At 47.3% G+C, this 24,364-nt stretch overlaps 1 protein-coding gene across 8 annotated transcripts in view; it reads right to left on the bottom strand.

The window, feature by feature from the left end:
• hgs (hepatocyte growth factor-regulated tyrosine kinase substrate) overlaps positions 1 to 23,076 on the bottom strand; it is a 38,113-nt gene extending 15,037 nt beyond the window's left edge. For 2 of the 8 annotated variants that reach the window (XM_036941991.1, XM_036941992.1), the window contains exons 1-15: positions 22,885 to 23,076; positions 21,344 to 21,428; positions 21,021 to 21,096; positions 20,365 to 20,457; positions 9,795 to 9,912; positions 9,469 to 9,521; positions 9,284 to 9,352; positions 8,266 to 8,390; positions 7,415 to 7,565; positions 5,886 to 5,984; positions 5,707 to 5,802; positions 4,003 to 4,041; positions 2,986 to 3,180; positions 1,353 to 1,566; positions 256 to 428 (exon numbers count right to left, since the gene is read on the bottom strand). In XM_036941991.1, coding sequence (XP_036797886.1) covers positions 256 to 428; positions 1,353 to 1,566; positions 2,986 to 3,180; positions 4,003 to 4,041; positions 5,707 to 5,802; positions 5,886 to 5,984; positions 7,415 to 7,565; positions 8,266 to 8,390; positions 9,284 to 9,352; positions 9,469 to 9,521; positions 9,795 to 9,912; positions 20,365 to 20,457; positions 21,021 to 21,096; positions 21,344 to 21,428; positions 22,885 to 22,921 — 1,623 coding nt within the window. In that variant the 5' untranslated portion in view covers positions 22,922 to 23,076. The remainder of the gene's footprint in view (positions 1 to 255; positions 429 to 1,352; positions 1,567 to 2,985; positions 3,181 to 4,002; positions 4,042 to 5,706; positions 5,803 to 5,885; positions 5,985 to 7,414; positions 7,566 to 8,265; positions 8,391 to 9,283; positions 9,353 to 9,468; positions 9,522 to 9,794; positions 9,913 to 20,364; positions 20,458 to 21,020; positions 21,097 to 21,343; positions 21,429 to 22,884) is intronic. The other 6 variants (XM_036941997.1, XM_036941999.1, XM_036941993.1 and 3 more) reach the window with 5 other exon arrangements.
• Positions 23,077 to 24,364: the final 1,288 nt, after the last annotated feature.

The following is a 24,364-nucleotide window of genomic DNA, read 5'->3' as shown; positions in this document are numbered from 1 at the left end:
TTATTATCTATAACATAGCACCCCTCCTAAACAGACTCCCAGCCCTGTTATTATCTATAACATTGCACCCCTCCTAAACAGACTCCCAGCCCTGTTATTATCTATAACATTGCACCCCTCCTAAACAGACTCCCAGCCCTGTTATTATCTATAACATAGCACCCCTCCTAAACAGACTCCCAGTCCTGTTATTATCTATAACATATCACCCCTCCTAAACAGACTCCCAGTCCTGCTGTTCCCCAGTTCTGTCACCTGTTTCTTCTGTCTCATGATCTCTAGTTTCTGGGCCAGCTGGATCTGTCTCTGTCTCTCCGCCTCCTCGGCAGCACGACGCAGCTTCTCTCTGTGCTCGTCTCGTAGGGCGTTCAGGGCGGCTCTCGCATCACGCACCTGGGCCAGCTTGTCCTGCAGACCCTCGTAGTACACTGGCAGACAGACATGGAGATGTTTAGTTAGACAGTGGTTAGACTGTACAGGACCAAGACAACAAACATGGTAAACCAACAAGCAGACAGACATGGAGATGTTTAGTTAGACAGTGGTTAAACTGTACAGGACCAACACAACAAACATGGTAAACCAACAAGCAGACAGACATGGAGATGTTTAGTTAGACAGTGGTTAAACTGTACAGGACCAACACAACAAACATGGTAAACCAACAAGCAGACAGACATGCTCACGGTTTGAGCAAGAGTGAGGTCGGGATTGAATCCAATCACAGATTTGGACAATATGCCATTGATAGGATATTCCTGATTGAGACATATTGTTTACAGTGAATGTGGTCTCCACACATGGGAACGTAGTTTTTAAAACATGCATTGCAGACAAAGCGCGATCAGATTGAATCCCGGCTTCAGAGAATCTCTCTTACATAAACAAACACTGAAACAAAGTCACACACACACACAGAACCACCCCCCCACACACACACACACACAGAACCACCCCCCACACACACACACACACACAGAACCACCCCCCACACACACACACTCAGAACCACCCCCCACACACACACACACACACAGAACCACCCCCCCCACACACACTCAGAACCATCAGAACCATCCCCCCACACACACTCAGAACCATCCCCCCACACACACTCAGAACCCCCCCCCCCCCCCCACACACACACAGAACCACCCCCCCCACACACAGAACCACCCCACACACACACACAGAACCACCCCCCACACACACACACACACTCAGAACCATCAGAACCATCCCCCCACACACACGCAGAACCATCCCCCCACACACACTCAGATCCATCCCCCCACACACACTCAGATCCATCCCCCCACACACACTCAGAACCAAATCTCCCCCTAACTCACGTCTCTTCTCGTCCAGCTGATTGAGGATGTCCAGTAGCTGGGGGTGCATGGTGTTGATGGACTGGAAGAGGGAGAGCACGGCGCTGTCGTTGGTGATGCTGCGACCACGCATGTGGTTACTCTTCATACGGTTCAGGAAGGTGGTGACCGCGTTCTGCAGAGCCTTCAGGAACGCATCGTGGTTCTCCTCCGACTCACCGTTCTGATACTGCTGCTGGGGGTGGGGAAGAAGAGAGGGGAGAGGAGAAAGGGAGGAAGAGGAGAGGAGAAAGGGAGGAAGAGGAGAAAGGGAGGAAGAGGAGAAAGGGAGGAAGAGGAGAGGAGAAAGGGAGGAAGAGGAGAGGAGAAAGGGAGGAAGAGGAGAAAGGGAGGAAGAGGAGAAAGGGAGGAAGAGGAGAGGAGAAAGGGAGGAAGAGGAGAAAGGGAGGAAGAGGAGAAAGGGAGGAAGAGGAGAAAGGGAGGAAGAGGAGAGGAGAAAGGGAGGAAGAGGAGAAAGGGAGGAAGAGGAGAAAGGGAGGAAGAGGAGAGGAGAAAGGGAGGAAGAGGAGAGGAGAAAGGGAGGAAGAGGAGAGGAGAAAGGGAGGAAGAGGAGAGGCGAAAGGGAGGAAGAGGAGAAAGGGAGGAAGAGGAGAAAGGGAGGAAGAGGAGAAAGGGAGGAAGAGGAGAAAGGGAGGAAGAGGAGAGGAGAAAGGGAGGAAGAGGAGAGGAGAAAGCGAGGAAGAGGAGAGGAGAAAGGGAGGAAGAGGAGACGAGAAAGGGAGGAAGAGGAGAGGAGAAAGGGAGGAAGAGGAGAGGAGAAAGCAAGGAAGAGGAGAGGAGAAAGGGAGGAAGAGGAGAGGAGAAAGCGAGGAAGAGGAGAGGAGAAAGGGAGGAAGAGGAGAGGAGAAAGCGAGGAAGAGGAGAGGAGAAAGGGAGGAAGAGGAGAGGAGAAAGCGAGGAAGAGGAGAGGAGAAAGGGTGGAAGAGGAGAGGAGAAAGGGAGGAAGAGGAGAGGAGAAAGGGAGGAAGAGGAGAGGAGAAAGGGAGGAAGAGGAGAGGAGAAAGCGAGGAAGAGGAGAGGAGAAAGGGAGGAAGAGGAGAGGAGAAAGGGAGGAAGAGGAGAGGAGAAAGGGAGGAAGAGGAGAGGAGAAAGGGAGGAAGAGGAGAGGAGAAAGCGAGGAAGAGGAGAGGAGAAAGGGAGGAAGAGGAGAGGAGAAAGGGAGGAAGAGGAGAGGAGAAAGCAAGGAAGAGGAGAGGAGAAAGGGAGGAAGAGGAGAGGAGAAAGCGAGGAAGAGGAGAGGAGAAAGGGAGGAAGAGGAGAGGAGAAAGCGAGGAAGAGGAGAGGAGAAAGGGAGGAAGAGGAGAGGAGAGGAGAAAGCGAGGAAGAGGAGAGGAGAAAGGGAGGAAGAGGAGAGGAGAAAGGGAGGAAGAGGAGAGGAGAAAGGGAGGAAGAGGAGAGGAGAAAGGAAAGACGGGGGGAAGAGAAAGGAGAGGAGGGAAAGTCAATCAGCAGGAACAAACAGCTAATGACAAAGAGCATGTAGTCATTTCTAATCTAAATCTATTTCTCTGCTGCTATGCATGAATATTCACCTGAACAACTAAGAACATCCGTTTGTCTTCCATCTCTCATAACACAGCAGTGTACAACTCACCTCCACTATGTTGACTGGAGGCGGGGCCATGACGACTTGTGCTGGGAGTGGTGCGACCGTTTCCACTGGCTGGGGCTGGCTGATTGGCAGGGGCTCAGTAGCCAATGGTACGGGGGCAGGGGCAGAGGGGGTGGGACTCTTGCGTGCCTCTTCCTGTTTCTTCTCCCAGTACGTTCTGTTCAGGTAGCGAGCCAGCTGGAGAGAAGACCATTATAGTTCAGGATTGTCCTCTCAACCAAAACATGACTAGACATACTGACCCGGGACCAGTTTCCCAAACACGTAAAGATCGTCTTTAGCAGTAAGATCATACATCCATAGGTGGGCAATGGACAACCAGTGATCTAGTAATCACCTTTATGTTTCTGGGAAACTCACCCCAGTATATAGTTCATTTACACTATAGTGCAGTCTGAGCTGTAAATGTAACCATATCAAATGAGACATAGGTTTAATTCTAGACAGCACATAGACAGCACAGAGACAGCTCAGAGACAGCTCAGTAGACAGCTCAGTAGACAGCTCAGTAGACAGCTCAGTAGACAGCTCAGGAGACAGCTCAGGAGACAGCTCAGGAGACAGCTCAGGAGACAGCTCAGGAGACAGCTCAGAGACAGCTCAGAGACAGCTCAGAGACAGCTCAGTAAACAGCTCAATAGACAGCACAGAGACAGCTCAGTAGACAGCTCAGTAGACAGCTCAGAGACAGCTCAGAGACAGCTCAGAGACAGCTCAGTAGACAGCTCAGTAGACAGCTCAGTAGACAGCACAGTAGACAGCACAGTAGACAGCACAGTAGACAGCTCAGAGACAGCTCAGAGACAGCTCAGTAGACAGCTCAGAGACAGCTCAGTAGACAGCTCAGTAGACAGCTCAGAGACAGCACAGAGACAGCTCAGAGACAGCTCAGTAGACAGCTCAGAGACAGCTCAGTAGACAGCTCAGTAGACAGCTCAGAGACAGCTCAGAGACAGCTCAGGGACAGCTCAAGAGTGTCAGAGTTGACATGTGTCTTACCTCAGGGTCGACATCTTCAGCTGAGGGAGCAGAGGAGTTCTGTGGAGAACACACACATTATACATCACAACAGAGCCCATACATGGTTAAGTTCCGGCATAGTAATTACAGGTGCATGGGCCCCCGGCATAGTAATTACAGGTGCATGGGCCCCCGGCATAGTAATTACAGGTGCATGGGCCCCCGGCATAGTAATTACAGGTGCATGGGCCCCCTGCATAGTAAATACAGGTGCATGGGCCCCCTGCATAGTAATTACAGGTGCATGGGCCCCCGGCATAGTAATTACAGGTGTATGGGCCCCCGGTATAGTAATTACAGGTGTATGGGCCCCCGGCATAGTAATTACAGGTGTATGGGCCCCCGGCATAGTAATTACAGGTGTATGGGCCCCCGGCATAGTAATTACAGGTGTATGGGCCCCCGGCATAGTAATTACAGGTGTATGGGCCCCCGGCATAGTAATTACAGGTGTATGGGCCCCCGGCATAGTAATTACAGGTGTATGGGCCCCCGGCATAGTAATTACAGGTGCATGGGCCCCCGGAATAGTAATTACAGGTGCATGGGCCCCCAGCATAGTAATTACAGGTGAATAGTGGTACTTGAATATACACGTTACCATAACAACACATACAGACAGAGTACATGTCTCATTCACCTCTTGACCAACTAGGTGGTTATTGTAAAAGATGACTTAGGGGTCGAAAGAAATATTTAGACAAAAAAGATGTGCAGCAGTTCAGTATAATATGGAGACGTCATAGTGTACCAGTTAGAGAAGAAAACAGAGTACATCTAGAGAGAGAGAGGATGGTGTTAACACAGAGTACATCTATAGAGAGAGAGGATGGTGTGAACACAGAGTACATCTATAGAGAGAGAGAGGATGGTGTGAACACAGAGTACATCTAGAGAGAGAGAGGATGGTGTGAACACAGAGTACATCTATAGAGAGAGAGGATGGTGTGAACACAGAGTACATCTATAGAGAGAGAGAGGATGGTGTTAACACAGAGTACATCTATAGAGAGAGAGGATGGTGTGAACACAGAGTACATCTAGAGAGAGAGAGGATGGTGTTAACACAGAGTACATCTATAGAGAGAGAGGATGGTGTGAACACAGAGTACATCTATAGAGAGAGAGGATGGTGTGAACACAGAGTACATCTATAGAGAGAGAGGATGGTGTGAACACAGAGTACATCTAGAGAGAGAGAGGATGGTGTGAACACAGAGTACATCTAGAGAGAAAGAGGATGGTGTTAACACAGAGTACATCTATAGAGAGAGAGGATGGTGTGAACACAGAGTACATCTATAGAGAGAGAGGATGGTGTGAACACAGAGTACATCTAGAGAGAGAGAGGATGGTGTGAACAGAGTACATCTATAGAGAGAGAGGATGGTGTGAACACAGAGAACATCTAGAGAGAGAGAGGATGGTGTGAACACAGAGTACATCTAGAGAGAAAGAGGATGGTGTTAACACAGAGTACATCTATAGAGAGAGAGGATGGTGTGAACACAGAGTACATCTATAGAGAGAGAGGATGGTGTGAACACAGAGTACATCTATAGAGAGAGAGGATGGTGTGAACACAGAGTACATCTAGAGAGAAAGAGGATGGTGTGAACACAGAGTACATCTATAGAGAGAGAGAGAGAGAGGATGGAGGGAGTGGATGAGAGTAAGTCTTACCACAGGAGAGGAGTAGAGTGAGTTGACGGGCGGGGCTGAGGAGGTGACTGGGGCGGGGTCAGCTTTGGGGTAGACCCCGTACGAGTTCTTCTGTCTCTGTAGACACACAACATGTATCAGTGTCTTTCCATTCCCACTGTGGAGCTACAGTCCCATGATTTATATACAGCACTACCCACCATCCTCTCCTTCTCCTCAGCCTCGCTCTGTGATAGGGCGATGGCCAGCTGAAGCTCCTCCTCCTCCTGCAGGGCCGCCTCGTCCCGTTTGGGGGGCACCTGGTGAGACAGGGAAGAGAGATGAAACCCACAGGGGAGGGAGGCCCGGAGGGGAGAGGGCCAGGGAGGAGAGAGGACCAGGGAGGAGAGAGGACCAGGGAGGAACAGGGAGGCCCCCAGGGGAAAGGGCCAGGGAGGCCCCCAGGGGAAAGGGCCAGGGAGGAGAGTGGACCAGGGAAGGGAAGGTTAGAGGAGAAACACCAGGGAAGGTAAAGCAGGGTGGGCATTGGGTAATAAGCCAATGGCTGCGTTCCAGGTGGTCTTCAATGCAGTTGTGCTTCACTTCTCACAATATAACTTTTTATCATATTGTTGCGGTTCCAGGATTGATGGTTAACTTGAAAACAGTCCGACAGACGTTGTGAGATCTGATCATCAGAGGGAAGGGAACACTGCTGCCGCCTCGCTCTCCAACCAAGGGGCATGAATTGAGGAGCAGCCTCACTGCAAACCCAGACAACCTGGAACCCCACCGCGGTCAAGGAGGCGGGGAGAGTTAGGACAAAGACAAACGGGAGACAGCAGGAGGGCCTGATAAGACTCTAATATCAAAGACTTGTTTTCTGTGTGTTCGAGGGGGGGAGGGAGAGTTAGGACAAAGACAAACGGGAGACAGCAGGAGGGCCTGATAAGACTCTAATATCAAAGACTTGTTTTCTGTGTGTTCGAGGGGGGGAGGGAGAGTTAGGACAAAGACAAACGGGAGACAGCAGGAGGGCCTGATAAGACTCTAATATCAAAGACTTGTTTTCTGTGTGTTCGAACGGGGGAGGGAGATGATTGGTGATCATTGGGAATCATTTTACCACGTCAAACTACACCCCCCCCCCCCCCAAAAAGGCTCATCGAACTACAACTCCCATGTTGTAGTTTATGGCATGTTAAACTGATCCCCATACATTGTCTCTATTGGGGGAGGATGAGACTGTCTGGGTCTGCACTTGAAATTAAACCCTACTCCCTATGTAGTGCACTACCATAGAGCTCTGGTGGTCACAGCCCAAAGTAGTGCACTACCATAGACCTCTGGTGGTCACAGCCCAAAGTAGTGCACTACCATAGACCTCTGGTGGTCACAGCCCAAAGTAGTGCACTACCATAGAGCTCTGGAGGTCACAGCCCAAAGTAGTGCACTACCATAGAGCTCTGGTGGTCACAGCCCAAAGTAGTGCACTACCATAGACCTCTGGTGGTCACAGCCCAAAGTAGTGCACTACCATAGAGCTCTGGAGGTCACAGCCCAAAGTAGTGCACTACCATAGAGCTCTGGTGGTCACAGCCCAAAGTAGTGCACTACCATAGAGCTCTGGTGGTCACAGCCCAAAGTAGTGCACTATGTAGGGAATAGGGGTGCCATTTGGGACGTAGACACCTTGACCCTGGCTATCACCACCAGGGGGGGTCGTCTCTTAGGCCATACATTCACTTACTGTTTCCTGGACCACTACCTGAGACTGCTGGGACAGGGGGCTGGTCAGGTACTCTGGGGGCAGCTCTGCCGGGCCTGGGGCCACGGACGTGGATGTCCCGACCGGTTTACCCCCTTCAGCTTTCCTAGGCGGGGGAGAGAGGGAAGGGTGGCTGGTGAGGAGAGGGGTCAGAAGGGAGGTCAGGGGTCAGACACACAACTTGGTGAGTCAGAGGTTGTTGGACATGGACAATAAACTGGATGGATGGAAACCGACTGGGAACTGAGCAGCAGAATGGTATTTACAGTAGAAGATCACAAGTATCCATACAGATCATTCGTTAACTGTACCAACCCACCACATGAAATTATACCACTAGAACAACAACTTCTACAGGCTGATGAAATGCTCTATGAAGGCTGAAGTGGGACATTTTAAATATACAGGCTGATGAAATGGAATTGAGGGTGGTTTTGACTGAGCCTCTCTCTCTAGCCCGATAACTCACTAACTCTCTCTCTCTAGCCCGATAACTCTCTCACTAACTCTCTCTCTAGCCCGATAACTCTCTCACTAACTCTCTCTCTAGCCCGATAACTCTCTCACTAACTCTCTCTCTAGCCCGATAACTCACTAACTCTCTCGTTAACTCACTAACTCTCTCGTTAACTCACTAACTCTCTCGTTAACTCACTAACTCTCTCGTTAACTCACTAACTCTCTCGTTAACTCACTAACTCTCTCGTTAACTCACTAACTCTCTCGTTAACTCACTAACTCTCTCGTTAACTCACTAACTCTCTCGTTAACTCACTAACTCTCTCGTTAACTCACTAACTCTCTTGTTAACTCTCTCCCTCCCAGAAACTCACTTGTTGAGCAGCTCGTGGCAGGGCTCACACACACGCACTTCCTTCTCGATGCCAAACTTGGGGATGGTGGAGTACTTGGAGGAACACTTCCCACAGAAGATCTGACCACAGGCTCTACAGTGGTGCTGTAACAGGAGGGAGAGAATGTCAGACAGACAGAAGATCTGACCACAGGCTCTACAGTTGTGCTGCAACAGGAGGGAGAGAATGTCAGACAGACAGAAGATCTGACCACAGGCTCTACAGTGGTGCTGCAACAGGAGGGAGAGAATGTCAGACAGACAGAAGATCTGACCACAGGCTCTAGAGTTGTGTTGCAACAGGAGGGAGAGAATGTCAGACAGACAGACAGAATAATCCAAACAGATAAAGTCATATAATTCTCCCCCTTTTACTTACACAATGTGTTACTGGAGGAGGAAGGAAAGAACATTTCCACACAAACCACTGCTGCTGGTCCGTCCTCCCTCCCTCCCGCCAGTCTGTCCTCCCGCCAGTCCGTCCTCCCTCCCGCCAGTCTGTCCTCCTGCCAGTCCGTCCTCCCGCCAGTCCTCCCTCCCTCCCTCCCGCCAGTCCGTCCTCCCTCCCGCCAGTCCGTCCTCCCTCCCTCCCGCCAGTCCGTCCTCCCTCCCGTCCGTCCTCCCTCCCTCCCGCCAGTCCGTCCTCCCGCCAGTCCGTCCTCCCTCCCTCCAGTCCGTCCTCCCTCCCTCCCTCCAGTCCGTCCTCCCTCCCGCCAGTCCGTCCTCCCGCCAGTCCGTCCTCCCTCCCGCCAGTCCGTCCTCCCTCCCTCCAGTCCGTCCTCCCTCCCGCCAGTCCGTCCTCCCTCCCGCCAGTCCGTCCTCCCTCCCGCCAGTCCGTCCTCCCCTCCCGCCAGTCCGTCCTCCCCTCCCGCCAGTCCGTCCTCCCCTCCCGCCAGTCCGTCCTCCCCTCCCGCCAGTCCGTCCTCCCCTCCCGCCAGTCCGTCCTCCCCTCCCGCCAGTCCGTCCTCCCCTCCCGCCAGTCTGCCATGTTACCTTACCTTTCTAGTCATCACTCCAAACTGAACCCGACAGCGATGACACTCCTCCGCATCCACCCAATCTGGAGCCTGGACACACAGAGAGAGAGAGACAAAGAGATTAGAGGTCCTTCTAACAAGCTGAGAACATTCAGTAGTAAGGATGTATCGAACCAGAACAACATCAGTGAGAGGAAGACTCTTACTCTCTCTGCAGCAAACATAGCGTCACTCTCCTTGAACTCTGGAAACACGTGACCTGGAACAACAGGAGATACAAGATGTCCAACAATACAGGATAAAGCTTTTTTAATACAAGATCAATATTTACTGTGACACTGTTCTGTTTTACTGTGTGTTAGTGAGTGTGTCTGAATCCCAAATCATAGCCAACCTCCAGACCCTATGGAAAACCTGAGGACACCTGAGAGGAAGGGATGACAGCTGCCACTGTGCTTCTTCCACCGAGCCAATCTTCTCAGGTCTTCAGGAGTGTCTAGGGGGCTAGGGGCTGATCTGGGATCTGACTTACCCTCCACCTTCATGATCTGGTACGTGTCCTGAACCACCTTGTATTTGGGCTCGTTGCGGAAGGCGTGGGCCCAGGCCTGGATCAGGTAAAGGATCTTATTCCTCACATTGGGCTCCGTCTGTTTCAAGGGGCAATACATAACTCACTGAGTTAGTCACAGATACACTGTAGTACATCACCACTCACTGAGTTACAGTCACAGATACACTGTAGTACATCACCACTCACTGAGTTACAGTCACAGATACACAGTAGTACATCACCACTCAATGAGTTACAGTCACAGATACACAGTAGTACATCACCACTCAATGAGTTACAGTCACAGATACACAGTAGTACATCACCACTCACTGAGTCACAGATACACTGTAGTACATCACCACTCACTGAGTTACAGTCACAGATACACAGTAGTACATCACCACTCACTGAGTTACAGTCACAGATACACTGTAGCACATCACCACTCACTGAGTTACAGTCACAGATACACAGTAGTACATCACCACTCAATGAGTTACAGTCACAGATACACTGTAGTACATCACCACTCACTGAGTCACAGATACACTGTAGTACATCACCACTCACTGAGTTACAGATACACTGTAGTACATCACCACTCACTGAGTTACAGTCACAGATACACTGTAGTACATCACCACTCACTGAGTTACAGATACACTGTAGTACATCGCCACTCACTGAGTCACAGATACACTGTAGTACATCGCCACTCACTGAGTCACAGATACACTGTAGTACATCACCACTCACTGAGTCACAGTCACAGATACACTGTAGTACATCACCACTCACTGAGTTACAGTCACAGATACACTGTAGTACATCACCACTCACTGAGTTACAGTCACAGATACACTGTAGTACATCACCACTCACTGAGTTACAGTCACAGATACACTGTAGTACATCACCACTCACTGAGTTACAGTCACAGATACACTGTAGTACATCACCACTCACTGAGTTACAGTCACAGATACACTGTAGTACATCACCACTCACTGAGTTACAGTCACAGATACACTGTAGTACATCACCACTCACTGAGTTACAGATACACTGTAGCACATCACCACTCACTGAGTTACAGTCACAGATACACTGTAGTACATCACCACTCACTGAGTCACAGTCACAGATACACTGTAGCACATCACCACTCACTGAGTTACAGTCACAGATACACTGTAGTACATCACCACTCACTGAGTCACAGTCACAGATACACTGTAGTACATCACCACTCACTGAGTTACAGTCACAGATACACTGTAGTACATCACCACTCACTGAGTTACAGATACACTGTAGCACATCACCACTCACTGAGTTACAGTCACAGATACACAGTAGTACATCACCACTCAATGAGTTACAGTCACAGATACACTGTAGTACATCACCACTCACTGAGTCACAGATACACTGTAGTACATCACCACTCACTGAGTTACAGATACACTGTAGTACATCACCACTCACTGAGTTACAGATACACTGTAGTACATCACCACTCACTGAGTTACAGATACACAGTAGTACATCACCACTCAATGAGTTACAGTCACAGATACACTGTAGTACATCACCACTCACTGAGTTACAGATACACAGTAGTACATCACCACTCACTGAGTTACAGATACACTGTAGTACATCGCCACTCACTGAGTCACAGATACACTGTAGTACATCACCACTCACTGAGTTACAGTCACAGATACACTGTAGCACATCACCACTCACTGAGTTACAGTCACAGATACACTGTAGTACATCACCACTCACTGAGTCACAGTCACACTGTAGTACATCACCACTCACTGAGTCACAGATACACTGTAGTACATCGCCACTCACTGAGTCACAGATACACTGTAGTACATCACCACTCACTGAGTTACAGTCACAGATACACTGTAGTACATCACCACTCAATGAGTTACAGTCACAGATACACTGTAGTACATCACCACTCACTGAGTTACAGATACACTGTAGTACATCACCACTCAATGAGTTACAGTCACAGATACACTGTAGTACATCACCACTCACTGAGTTACAGATACACAGTAGTACATCACCACTCACTGAGTTACAGATACACTGTAGTACATCGCCACTCACTGAGTCACAGATACACTGTAGTACATCACCACTCACTGAGTTACAGTCACAGATACACTGTAGCACATCACCACTCACTGAGTTACAGTCACAGATACACTGTAGTACATCACCACTCACTGAGTCACAGTCACACTGTAGTACATCACCACTCACTGAGTCACAGATACACTGTAGTACATCACCACTCACTGAGTTACAGTCACAGATACACTGTAGTACATCACCACTCACTGAGTCACAGATACACTGTAGTACATCACCACTCACTGAGTTACAGTCACAGATACACTGTAGTACATCACCACTCACTGAGTTACAGTCACAGATACACTGTAGTACATCACCACTCACTGAGTTACAGTCACAGATACACTGTAGTACATCACCACTCACTGAGTTACAGTCACAGATACACTGTAGTACATCACCACTCACTGAGTTACAGTCACAGATACACTGTAGAACATCACCACTCACTGAGTTACAGTCACAGATACACTGTAGTACATCACCACTCACTGAGTTACAGTCACAGATACACTGTAGTACATCACCACTCACTGAGTTACAGTCACAGATACACTGTAGTACATCACCACTCACTGAGTTACAGTCACAGATACACTGTAGTACATCACCACTCACTGAGTTACAGTCACAGATACACTGTAGTACATCACCACTCACTGAGTTAGTCACAGATACACTGTAGTACATCACCACTCACTGAGTTACAGTCACAGATACACTGTAGTACATCACCACTCACTGAGTTACAGTCACAGATACACTGTAGTACATCATCACTCACTGAGTTACAGTCACAGATACACTGTAGTACATCACCACTCACTGAGTCACAGATACACTGTAGTACATCACCACTCACTGAGTTACAGTCACAGATACACTGTAGTACATCACCACTCACTGAGTTACAGTCACAGATACTGTAGTACATCATCACTCACTGAGTTACAGTCACAGATACACTGTAGTACATCACCACTCACTGAGTCACAGTCACAGATACACTGTAGTACATCACCACTCACTGAGTTACAGTCACAGATACACTGTAGTACATCACCACTCACTGAGTTACAGTCACAGTACAGATACACTGTAGTACATCACCACTCACTGAGTTACAGATACACTGTAGCACATCACCACTCACTGAGTTACAGATACACTGTAGTACATCACCACTCACTGAGTTACAGTCACAGATACACTGTAGTACATCACCACTCACTGAGTTACAGTCACAGATACACTGTAGTACATCATCACTCACTGAGTTAGTCCAGATACACTGTAGTACATCACCACTCACTGAGTTAGTCACAGATACACTGTAGTACATCACCACTCACTGAGTTACAGTCACAGATACACTGTAGTACATCACCACTCACTGAGTTACAGTCACAGATACACTGTAGTACATCATCACTCACTGAGTTAGTCCAGATACACTGTAGTACATCACCACTCACTGAGTCACAGATACACTGTAGTACATCACCACTCACTGAGTTACAGTCACAGATACACTGTAGTACATCACCACTCACTGAGTTACAGTCACAGATACACTGTAGTACATCACCACTCACTGAGTTACAGTCACAGATACACTGTAGTACATCACCACTCACTGAGTTACAGTCACAGATACACTGTAGTACATCACCACTCACTGAGTTACAGTCACAGATACACTGTAGTACTCACAGTACAGATACACTGTAGTACTCAGTGAGTGGTTATGTACAACTTCCCAAGAACAACTTTTAGACAGATAAACTGCATTTAAAAACACTACTCTATATTAAGTGCAAAGAAAACACACAAAAAACTGTGCACCCCAGTCCCCTGACAAACACAACACTTCCTTCTTCCAGAATAGAAGATAATACTAGGCTATACTATAATAATATGATATGAATACACCTAGACTGAAACAAGGTTCTACACCTAGACTGAATCACGGTTCTACTCTAGGTAGAGACTTGTTTTACCAGACCAACAAGTCTCTATAGAAATACTTCAAACTTAAACGTTTCCTTCAGTCCTTTCCCCCCTAAATAATCCCATTCCAGATGTCACTTCAGAGACTAAATGTTCAGAGTGTTGTCTTGCCTTCAGTCCTTTCCCCCTAAATAATCCCATTCCAGACGTCACATGTTCAGAGTGTTGTCTTGCCTTCAGTCCTTTCCCCCCTAAATAATCCCATTCCAGACGTCACATGTTCAGAGTGTTGTCTTGCCTTCAGTCCTTTCCCCCCTAAATAATCCCATTCCAGACGTCACATGTTCAGAGTGTTGTCTTGCCTTCAGTCCTTTCCCCCCTAAATAATCCCATTCCAGACGTCACATGTTCAGAGTGTTGTCTTGCCTTCAGTCCTTTCCCCCCTAAATAATCCCATTCCAGACGTCACTTCAGACACTACATGTTCAGAGTGTTGTCTTGCCTTCAGTCCTTTCCCCCCTAAATAATCCCATTCCAGACGTCACATGTTCAGAGTGTTGTCTTGCCTTCAGTCCTTTTCCCCCTAAATAATCCCATTCCAGACGTCACATGTTCAGAGTGTTGTCTTGCCTTCAGTCCTTTCCCCCCTAAATAATCCCATTCCAGACGTCACTTCAGAGACTAAATGTTCAGAGTGTTGTCTTGCCTTCAGTCCTTTTCCCCCTAAATAATCCCATTCCAGACGTCACATGTTCAGAGTGTTGTCTTTCCTTCAGTCCTTTCCCCCCTAAATAATCCCATTCCAGACGTCACATGTTCAGAGTGTTGTCTTGCCTTCAGTCCTTTTCCCCCTAAATAATCCCATTCCAGACGTCACATGTTCAGAGTGTTGTCTTGCCTTCAGTCCTTTCCCCCCTAAATAATCCCATTCCAGACGTCACTTCAGACACTACATGTTCAGAGTGTTGTCTTGCCTTCAGTCCTTTCCCCCCTAAATAATCCCATTCCAGACGTCACATGTTCAGAGTGTTGTCTTGCCTTCAGTCCTTTCCCCCCTAAATAATCCCATTCCAGACGTCACATGTTCAGAGTGTTGTCTTGCCTTCAGTCCTTTCCCCCCTAAATAATCCCATTCCAGACGTCACTTCAGACACTACATGTTCAGAGTGTTGTCTTGCCTTCAGTCCTTTCCCCCCTAAATAATCCCATTCCAGACGTCACATGTTCAGTGTTGTCTTGCCTTCAGTCCTTTCCCCCCTAAATAATCCCATTCCAGACGTCACATGTTCAGAGTGTTGTCTTGCCTTCAGTCCTTTCCCCCCTAAATAATCCCATTCCAAACGTCACTTCAGAGACTAAATGTTCAGAGTGTTGTCTTGCCTTCAGTCCTTTCCCCCCTAAATAATCCCATTCCAGACGTCACTTCAGAGTGTTGTCTTGCCTTCAGTCCTTTCCCCCCTAAATAATCCCATTCCAGACGTCACATGTTCAGAGTGTTGTCTTGCCTTCAGTCCTTTCCCCCCTAAATAATCCCATTCCAGACGTCACATGTTCAGAGTGTTGTCTTGCCTTCAGTCCTTTCCCCCCTAAATAATCCCATTCCAGACGTCACATGTTCAGAGTGTTGTCTTGCCTTCAGTCCTTTCCCCCCTAAATAATCCCATTCCAGACGTCACATGTTCAGAGTGTTGTCTTGCCTTCAGTCCTTTCCCCCCTAAATAATCCCATTCCAGACGTCACATGTTCAGAGTGTTGTCTTGCCTTCAGTCCTTTCCCCCCTAAATAATCCCATTCCAGACGTCACATGTTCAGAGTGTTGTCTTGCCTTCAGTCCTTTCCCCCCTAAATAATCCCATTCCAGACGTCACATGTTCAGAGTGTTGTCTTGCCTTTAGTCCTTTCCCCCCTAAATAATCCCATTCCAGACGTCACATGTTCAGAGTGTTGTCTTGCCTTCAGTCCTTTCCCCCCTAAATAATCCCATTCCAGACGTCACTTCAGAGACTAGATGTTCAGAGTGTTGTCTTGCCTTCAGTCCTTTCCCCCCTAAATAATCCCATTCCAGACGTCACATGTTCAGAGTGTTGTCTTGCTGTGTTCTCTCACAGAGAGTAGAGACTTGTGCTGGGAAGTCCCTCAGTCGGTCTGACCTGAATCAGCGTGTGACCAAGCTATGACATCACCATCAGGAAGTCAACAGAAGGTCACATGACAAGGGTGGGGAGCCAATCAAAAGACTGCAATGTCATGCTGTATAGTGTATCCAAATGAACTGTTCAAGAGGGTGGCACCCTTAACATACCATTCACAATCAGATAGATATGCATTGTGTAGAACAGATATAACTGTCAGGTAGAATAGGGGCGGCAGCGTAGCCTAGTGGTTTGAGCGTTGGACCAGTAACCGGAAGGTTGTGAGTTCGAATCCCCGAGCTGACAAGGTACAAATCTGTCGTTCTGCCTCTAGGCCATCATTGAAAATAAGAATTTGTTCTTATTTGCCAAGTTAAATAAAATAAAGGTTAAAAATAAATATAAAAAAATAGACTGATTTCTGTTTTATTCATAAAATATCTATCTTGTTCTGAACATTGCAGATAGAAATGCATTGTGTAGAACAAGGAATCGTGTCAACTACTCATTGGGCTACATTTCTATGTGGAAAACTGAATGACCTCTGGCCAGCTCCCAGGTTGGGTTCAAATACTATTTGAAAATCATTTTAAAGACTTGATCAAGGCTTGATTTCGCTCACCTGGAGCAATGCAACCAATAGAATAGTCTGAAAAGTCTGAAAATCTGCAACCCTGCAGATTCTGGCACTCCAGACAGGTTTAAGCAAAACACCAGAAATATTTGAAAGACTTCGAACCCTATTTGAACCCAGGTCTGCAGTTCACTACAGCCCCAGTGGGTGATTATGAGGCTAAGACGCAGGGTGAAAAGGTCATAAGGATTGGAGTGTGCAGCACAAGGCTCAGACATATCCCCCCAGACAGATCACACTGTGTGTGTAAAAACTAGTACAAACTGTAGCTGGCCATGAAGCTGATTTCAGTAGTAGAGGGACCACGAATACGTCTGCTATCTAGACACGGTGGAGAAATCAGAGCAGAGGGAGAGGTGTCTGCTGTGCTATTACAGCCGTTCTGGTGTGCAGTGATCGCCATGGTTACGTCCCAAACGGCACCCTATTCCCTACATAGTGCACTACTTTATACCAGAGTCCTATACGGGCCCTGGTCAAAAGTAGCGCACTAGGAAACAGGGTGTAATTTGGGAAGCGAAGCCCATGTCAGCTGACTGGGTCACAGCCTAGTCTTAGCTTCCCTCCTTTACCCAACTCAACCACAAGAGCTACAGAGAAAAGAGAGGGCATTCCTTCCACAAGGAGCACTCTGGGCTGAAGTTTCCTCTAGGTTCAGATCTAGGGTCAGTTTCCCCTCCCCCACTCCAAACCTTAACCATTAGTAGGGGGGGCGGTGCAAAACTGACCCAAGATCAGTGTCTAGGGAGAACTTCCCCCTCGTCCAGAAGAAACCCTCACGTGATTGGATTAGTACGTCAGTGCTGCAGCCTAACACTCCCAGTTTCTACACTGAGATCACAATAAGTTGTATCTTGTAAAACTGACAGTCGACATAAAAACCAAGACATTCATTTTCTGACCTAAATTGAAATGCTAACATGTTTTTATTATTCTAATGTGTAGTTTCTGTCCCTTCATCCTCTTGGCTCACCACAAACATAACTGTTCCTGTCCCTTCATTCTCTTGGCTCACCACACACACATCACTGTTCCTGTCCCTTCATCCTCTTGGCTCACCACAAACATTACTGTTCCTGTCCCTTCATTCTCTTGGCTCACCACAAACATTAATGTTCCTGTCCCTTCATCCTCTTGGCTCACCACAAACATTAATGTTCCTGTCCCTTCATCCTCTTGGCTCACCACAAACATTAATGTTTCTGTCCCTTCATTATCTTGGCTCACCACAAACATAACTGTTCCTGTCCCTTCATTCTCTTGGCTCACCACAAACATAACTGTTCCTGTCCCTTCATCCACTTGGCTCACCACAAACTTAACTGTTCCTGTCCCTTCATTCTCTTGGCTCACCACAAACATAACTGTTCCTGTCCCTTCATCCTCTTGGCTCACCACAAACATAACTCTTACTGTCCCTTCATCCTCTTGGCTCACCACAAACATAACTGTTCCTGTCCCTTCATTCTCTTGGCTCACCACAAACTTAACTGTTCCTGTCCCTTCATTCTCTTGGCTCACCACAAACATAACTGTTCCTGTCCCTTCATCCTCTTGGCTCACCACAAACATAACTCTTACTGTCCCTTCATCCTCTTGGCTCACCACAAACATAACTGTTCCTGTCCCTTCATTCTCTTGGCTCACCACAAACATAACTGTTCCTGTCCCTTCATTCTCTTGGCTCACCACAAACATTACTGTTCCTGTCCCTTCATCCTCTTGGCTCACCACAAACATTAATGTTACTGTCCCTTCATCCTCTTGGCTCACCACAAACATAACTGTTCCTGTCCCTTCATTCTCTTGGCTCACCACAAACATTACTGTTCCTGTCCCTTCATTCTCTTGGCTCACCACAAACTTAACTGTTCCTGTCCCTTCATCCTCTTGGCTCACCACAAACATTAATGTTCCTGTCCCTTCATCCTCTTGGCTCACCACAAACATAACTGTTTCTGTCCCTTCATCATCTTGGCTCACCACAAACATTAATGTTCCTGTCCCTTCATCCTCTTGGCTCACCACACAAACATAACTGTTCCTGTCCCTTCATCCTCTTGGCTCACCACAAACATTAATGTTCCTGTCCCTTCATCCTCTTGGCTCACCACAAAGATTAATGTTACTGTCCCTTCATCCTCTTGGCTCACCACAAACTTAACTGTTACTGTCCCTTCATTCTCTTGGCTCACCACAAACTTAACTGTTCCTGTCCCTTCATTCTCTTGGCTCACCACAAACATAACTGTTCCTGTCCCTTCATCCTCTTGGCTCACCACAAACATTAATGTTACTGTCCCTTCATCCTCTTGGCTCACCACAAACATTAATGTTCCTGTCCCTTCATCCTCTTGGCTCACCACAAACATTAATGTTACTGTCCCTTCATCCTCTTGGCTCACCACAAACTTAACTGTTCCTGTCCCTTCATTCTCTTGGCTCACCACACACACATAACTCTTCCTGTCCCTTCATTCTCTTGGCTCACCACAAACTTAACTGGCCCTATGAGAGTTGTCTGAATGGAAGTAACCCAAGAGGAGATTGATGGGATGTAGGCCTGTAGAAGACCACAGCAGACTAGTTCACTCTAGCGTAATACTCCTATACAACAAGGAGGAGATTGATGGGATGTAGGCCTGTAGAAGATCACAGCAGACTAGTTCACTCTAGAGTAACACTCCTATACAACAAGGAGGATATTGATGGGATGTAGGCCTGTAGAAGACCACAGCAGACCAGTCCACTCTAGAGTAACACTCTATACAACAAGGAGGAGATTGATGGGATGTAGGCCTGTAGAAGACCAGAGCAGACTAGTTCACTCTAGAGTAACACTCCTATACAACAAGGAGGAGATTGATGGGATGTAGGCCTGTAGAAGACCACAGCAGACTAGTTCACTCTAGAGTAACACTTCTATACAACAACGAGTGGAGGTAAAGGTAAGGACGTGACACCATTAGGTCTGACTCCACTTGTTTTAAGGAATGACCCATCAGAACGGGGTCATCCAGGTCTCAATGGAGCTTCCCTGGAGTGGAACTGAGCAAGTGGAGAGTGGGAGGGTGAGAGAGAGAATCATCTGAGTAACCTGCTTAAAATGATTTGGCTTCAGTTGGTTTCAATTGAAACTTTTGGTTTACGAGGCTCTTGATGTTGTAACAATAATAATAGTAGTAGTTGTCGAGGGTGCAGCAAGTCAGCACCTCAGGAGTAAATGTCAGTTGGCTTTCCATAGCCGATCATTAAGAGTATGTCTCTGCTATGATGCTAAGAAAGATGGCGCATGACAGGGGTGAAAGGAAGATGTAGAGGGGCTGAAGGAGGGGTAGAGGGGCTGAAGGAGGTATAGAGGGGGTGAAGGAGAGGTAGAGGGGCTGAAGGAGGGGTAGAGGGGCTGAAGGAGGGGTAGAGGGGCTGAAGGAGGGGTAGAGGGGCTGAAGGAGGTATAGAGGGGGGTTAAGGAGGTATAGAGGGGCTGAAGGAGGGGTAGAGGGGCTGAAGGAGGGGTAGAGGGGCTGAAGGAGGGGTAGAGGGGCTGAAGGGGGGGTAGAGGGGATGAAGGAGGTATAGAGGGGGTTAAGGAGGTATAGAGGGGGTGAAGGGGGTGTAGAGGGGGTGAAGGGGGTGTAGAGGGGGTGAATCAAGACAGGGTCACCTTCAGTAGATCCTTCAGCTCCTCCATGGTGGTCTTACAGGCCACCTCATCATGGACCGTCTGACCACAGTTCTTCACTACAGACTCCAACACCTGACAGGGGGAAGAAACCCTCAATCACACTTCACAACACAGAGGCCTAATTCTTCTGATTACGCCTCACGTCAGACCTTTCACTATGGAACTAGCCTGTCACCGTGGTTACACCGACAGCATCATTACGCAAAATGTTACGCAGCATCATCTGGATATGTGGGCAACAGAAGTTCAACATTCACACTTTTCGCTACCATTTCTGTCGAGCCGTCGACACATACAGTTTGATGCTTACGTTCCATAAATCCAACCTCTACATCACACAGAACGCACTGCCTCTGCAATGCTGCAAGGCAAACGCAGCGTTCCACTGGGAAACTAACGTACCTCTGGTGTATCCAAATGGAATCACGCCTGTCGGTGTGATCGAGGCGTATATACATATCTGGATAACATTTCCTTAACGCGCATTTATTATTCAAAACATCTGAATATGGCCCAATGTGAATAATTGATGAGCCGTCCTGTAAAGCAGCACTAGGAGGTTATGATTGTGTCATCACAAGTGGGGGAGTGGTTCAGCGTAGATCCACGCAGCATTGGTCAGTCTCGTAACCCACCTCAAGACCATAAAGGGCCACATGTGGGTTCTTATCCATCAGCTTCTTCTTAATGGCTCCGATGGCATACTTCGCCCTGCAGGAAGAGAAAGACTGATCAGACCAGACACACTTCTACCGTGTGGAGAAACATGGGGCTAGTTCCAATTATTTTTCAAATGGTTCCTTCCTTCCTTCCTTCCTAGGCCTCGTCACGGAAACACTTAAGGACCTCTCCACTGCAATTATCCCATCACAGAGATTAGGCTAGTGATTACCAGAAGGAAGGAAGGATTCTAAGTATTTGATCAGGGCCGTGGTGTACTCGGCACTCTACTACTCACTGTGTGTCTCCTTGACGAATGAGATCACAGATCTGCAGGATGGACTCCCAGTCTGTCTCCAGCAGCAGCTGACTGGTTGCTTTATCTGCAGACAGAGAGGAGAGGGTTCAGTGTCTCACATGTCTTTCATTCAAGATTATCATAAACATTTACGTCATTCAGCAGACAACGTTATCCAGAGCGACTTACAGTCACTGCATTCATCTTAAAATAGCTTGGTGAGACAACCACATATCACAGTCGTAGCAAGTACACTTTCCCTCAATAAAGTAGCTATCAGCTAAGTCAGTGTTAGTAAGAGAAGATAAGTGTGAGGGTCTTTTAACCAGGGTGGATAAGACAAAACCTTACACCTGAAAGCATAGGCTATTTCTCTAAACAGTGGAGTTGTGTGCTTGCTAGTGAGCAGGTGAAATTGATTGTGACTAGCGCCTATTCAAAACCATTAATGACTGAGAAAGCAGCCTTTCCCACATCACAATTTAGACTTCAACATGAACATTTCCAGGCATGGCGTGTGGGACTATACAAATGTAACTGATCCTAATAATAATAATAATATGTTATTCGATCACTGTAGTATGAAACAGAGGATTTCTCCATTCAGTAAATGATGGGGATGGGGTAGGCCTAGTTAGTGATTAATAGTGAGTGGATCAAGGTATGTTGTTATGGAATGCATTTCTACACAGTAACTAAGTAGCTTGCGGCTGTTGCAAAACTAAGAGGAAACGTCGGTAACCGGGAATGAGCCTGTATGTTATTATGATTTGACACAAACCTTCGGCCTTTTCTGTTGGCCAGTTTATGATGTGTTGGCCTTAATTTATTATGCCAACACAGGGCTCAACAATTGGCACTGGCACCCTCAATAACATCAGAGCACTTGAAGCAATCTACTGATGATTACAGTTGTCAGCGAGTTGTCTAAACTGTTTAGGGGTTGAAGTTAGTCTACGATGAGACTGATAAGAACATATGTCTGGTGACGTTGTCTGGCGCAGTGGGGTGAGCTGGATAGATAGCCAACTAAGCTACTACTAGCAAACGAGCTAAAATATCTAGAACAACTAGCTAGCTGGATGGCAAATAATGAAAGTTATGCAAATCATAAAAACAATGATTTATGTCTGACGATCGGGGATATCCAACTAAACAAATATGTTTTTATTTTTTATTTTATGTCGGGAAAATCGGGGCGCAGCGCACCCACACAACATCCTCTGATTGCGTTGCTAGCATGCTAGCTAGCCAAGCTAACCTAGGCTAGACAAAATGCCTGGCATGTAAGCATAGTTTTTGGTAGATTAAATGACATGTTATTGATAAGCAGTTACACTGCAATACTCGATAGAGAAGACTATACTCGATTAGAGGCCTCGGCCTATCGTCGAACTGAACACAGACAATGCCAAGTTTAGCTAGGTAACGTTAGCTAATGTTAGCTTGTTAGCAGGGCTGTGTCACAGCCCCAAACGACTGCCAAAACAATACGCAAAAAACAATCACCGGTGTAAAAAATGTAGATACTCATATCTTACCAAGAAGCCTCTCAAATGTACCACCACCCTTTCCCATGGCTGATCCAATGACGCAGGCTAGCTGACGAGAACGTTATTTTTTTGGGGGTCAATCCAAAAATTATTTGAACACATCCACTGTATAGATCGCTAGCCAGCTGTAAAGTTATTTGCTACTTCCTACTTCCTGTTTCGGGTTTAGAAACTCTGTGGTTCGGTGGTGAAGTCCGTCTATTCCTAACGGTATTGTGACGTTGCCCCCTAGAGTCTGAAGAGGGGATTGTACAGGGGGACTTGGTTGTGTACAGTTCATTCAAGTGGACATGGGTTCCACAACATTACGTTTGACAGAGGAACATTTTTATGACGGTGCAACAAGCTAGCCTTACTGGGTACTCAATAAATCCTCAGCAATGGCGGTTTTCTGATCACTTGGTTCGCCTAAATTCTACTCAGTTTGATACAGTGAAATACAGGGAGACATTCAAATTAGAGAACAAATCGGAAGCCCATTCACAGTCTATCTGTGTGAGCCAATTTAATCGACATGAAATTGTTCAAGAGAAGAGAGGGATCGTTAAGTGTTGGTGGGTGGTGGAGCTGCAGCCTTCTATGTGTCTAGGCCACAGGAGGTTGGTGGCACTTTAGTTGGGGTGGACGGGTAGCAAATACATAGAACACATGGTTTCCATGGTTTCCATTTGGTTGATGCCATTCCATTTGCGCAATTCCAGCCATTATTATGAGCCATCCTTCCGTCAGCAGCCTCCTGTGGTATTGGCCTACGTCATCAAGTGTGATCAGGCCCTATCCAGCCATCTATCCATTCCATCACATTGTTATGAGGAATAAGAGGAACTGCCTTGCTATATTTCATCACACTCTCCTCCTCCCTACACTGGTATACATAGGTCTACTTAGGTCATAGATGAGTACATAGACGCAGAATGCATAGAACGACCCACCCCATTCAAGTCAATGATGGCATTATGGGTGGACTGGCAGCCAATGTGAGTGTACCCATCCATATACAAGTCAAATTTCCAGGGTTAGAGGTTCCAAGCCCTTTTCTGTGGATTATAGTTCTATGTATGAGTCACTACCTGGCACTCACAACACTGGAGGCCATTGTTGTGGCTGTGCTGCTGATGCTCCATACAGTGACATTGTGTCTCTGTCTCTACTAGTCTCTACTGTTAGCTGGTAGGGCTGGATGGGTTGTCATATTTATAAGATGGATAGATCTTATGAAATGTCTTATCATAATTAAAGTAGCTATAACAGCGCTGCAACTGTAGAATCTGAAGGATGTCAACTATGTCTCATGAATACAATAGTTATTACTGGCGCTCAACACATCCCACATGACATGCTTCAACAAAACACACACACACACACACACACACACACACACACACACACACACACACACACACTTACCGTTTGAATGGAGAGATGTTTGTCATTTCTTCTAATGTACTCAATCAACAGTTTGGAGATT

The sequence above is a fragment of the Oncorhynchus mykiss genome, chromosome 13 (genome assembly GCF_013265735.2).
Source record: "Oncorhynchus mykiss isolate Arlee chromosome 13, USDA_OmykA_1.1, whole genome shotgun sequence".
NCBI classification, from domain to species: domain Eukaryota; kingdom Metazoa; phylum Chordata; class Actinopteri; order Salmoniformes; family Salmonidae; genus Oncorhynchus; species Oncorhynchus mykiss.
This window is presented reverse-complemented; position numbering and strand designations above follow the sequence as displayed.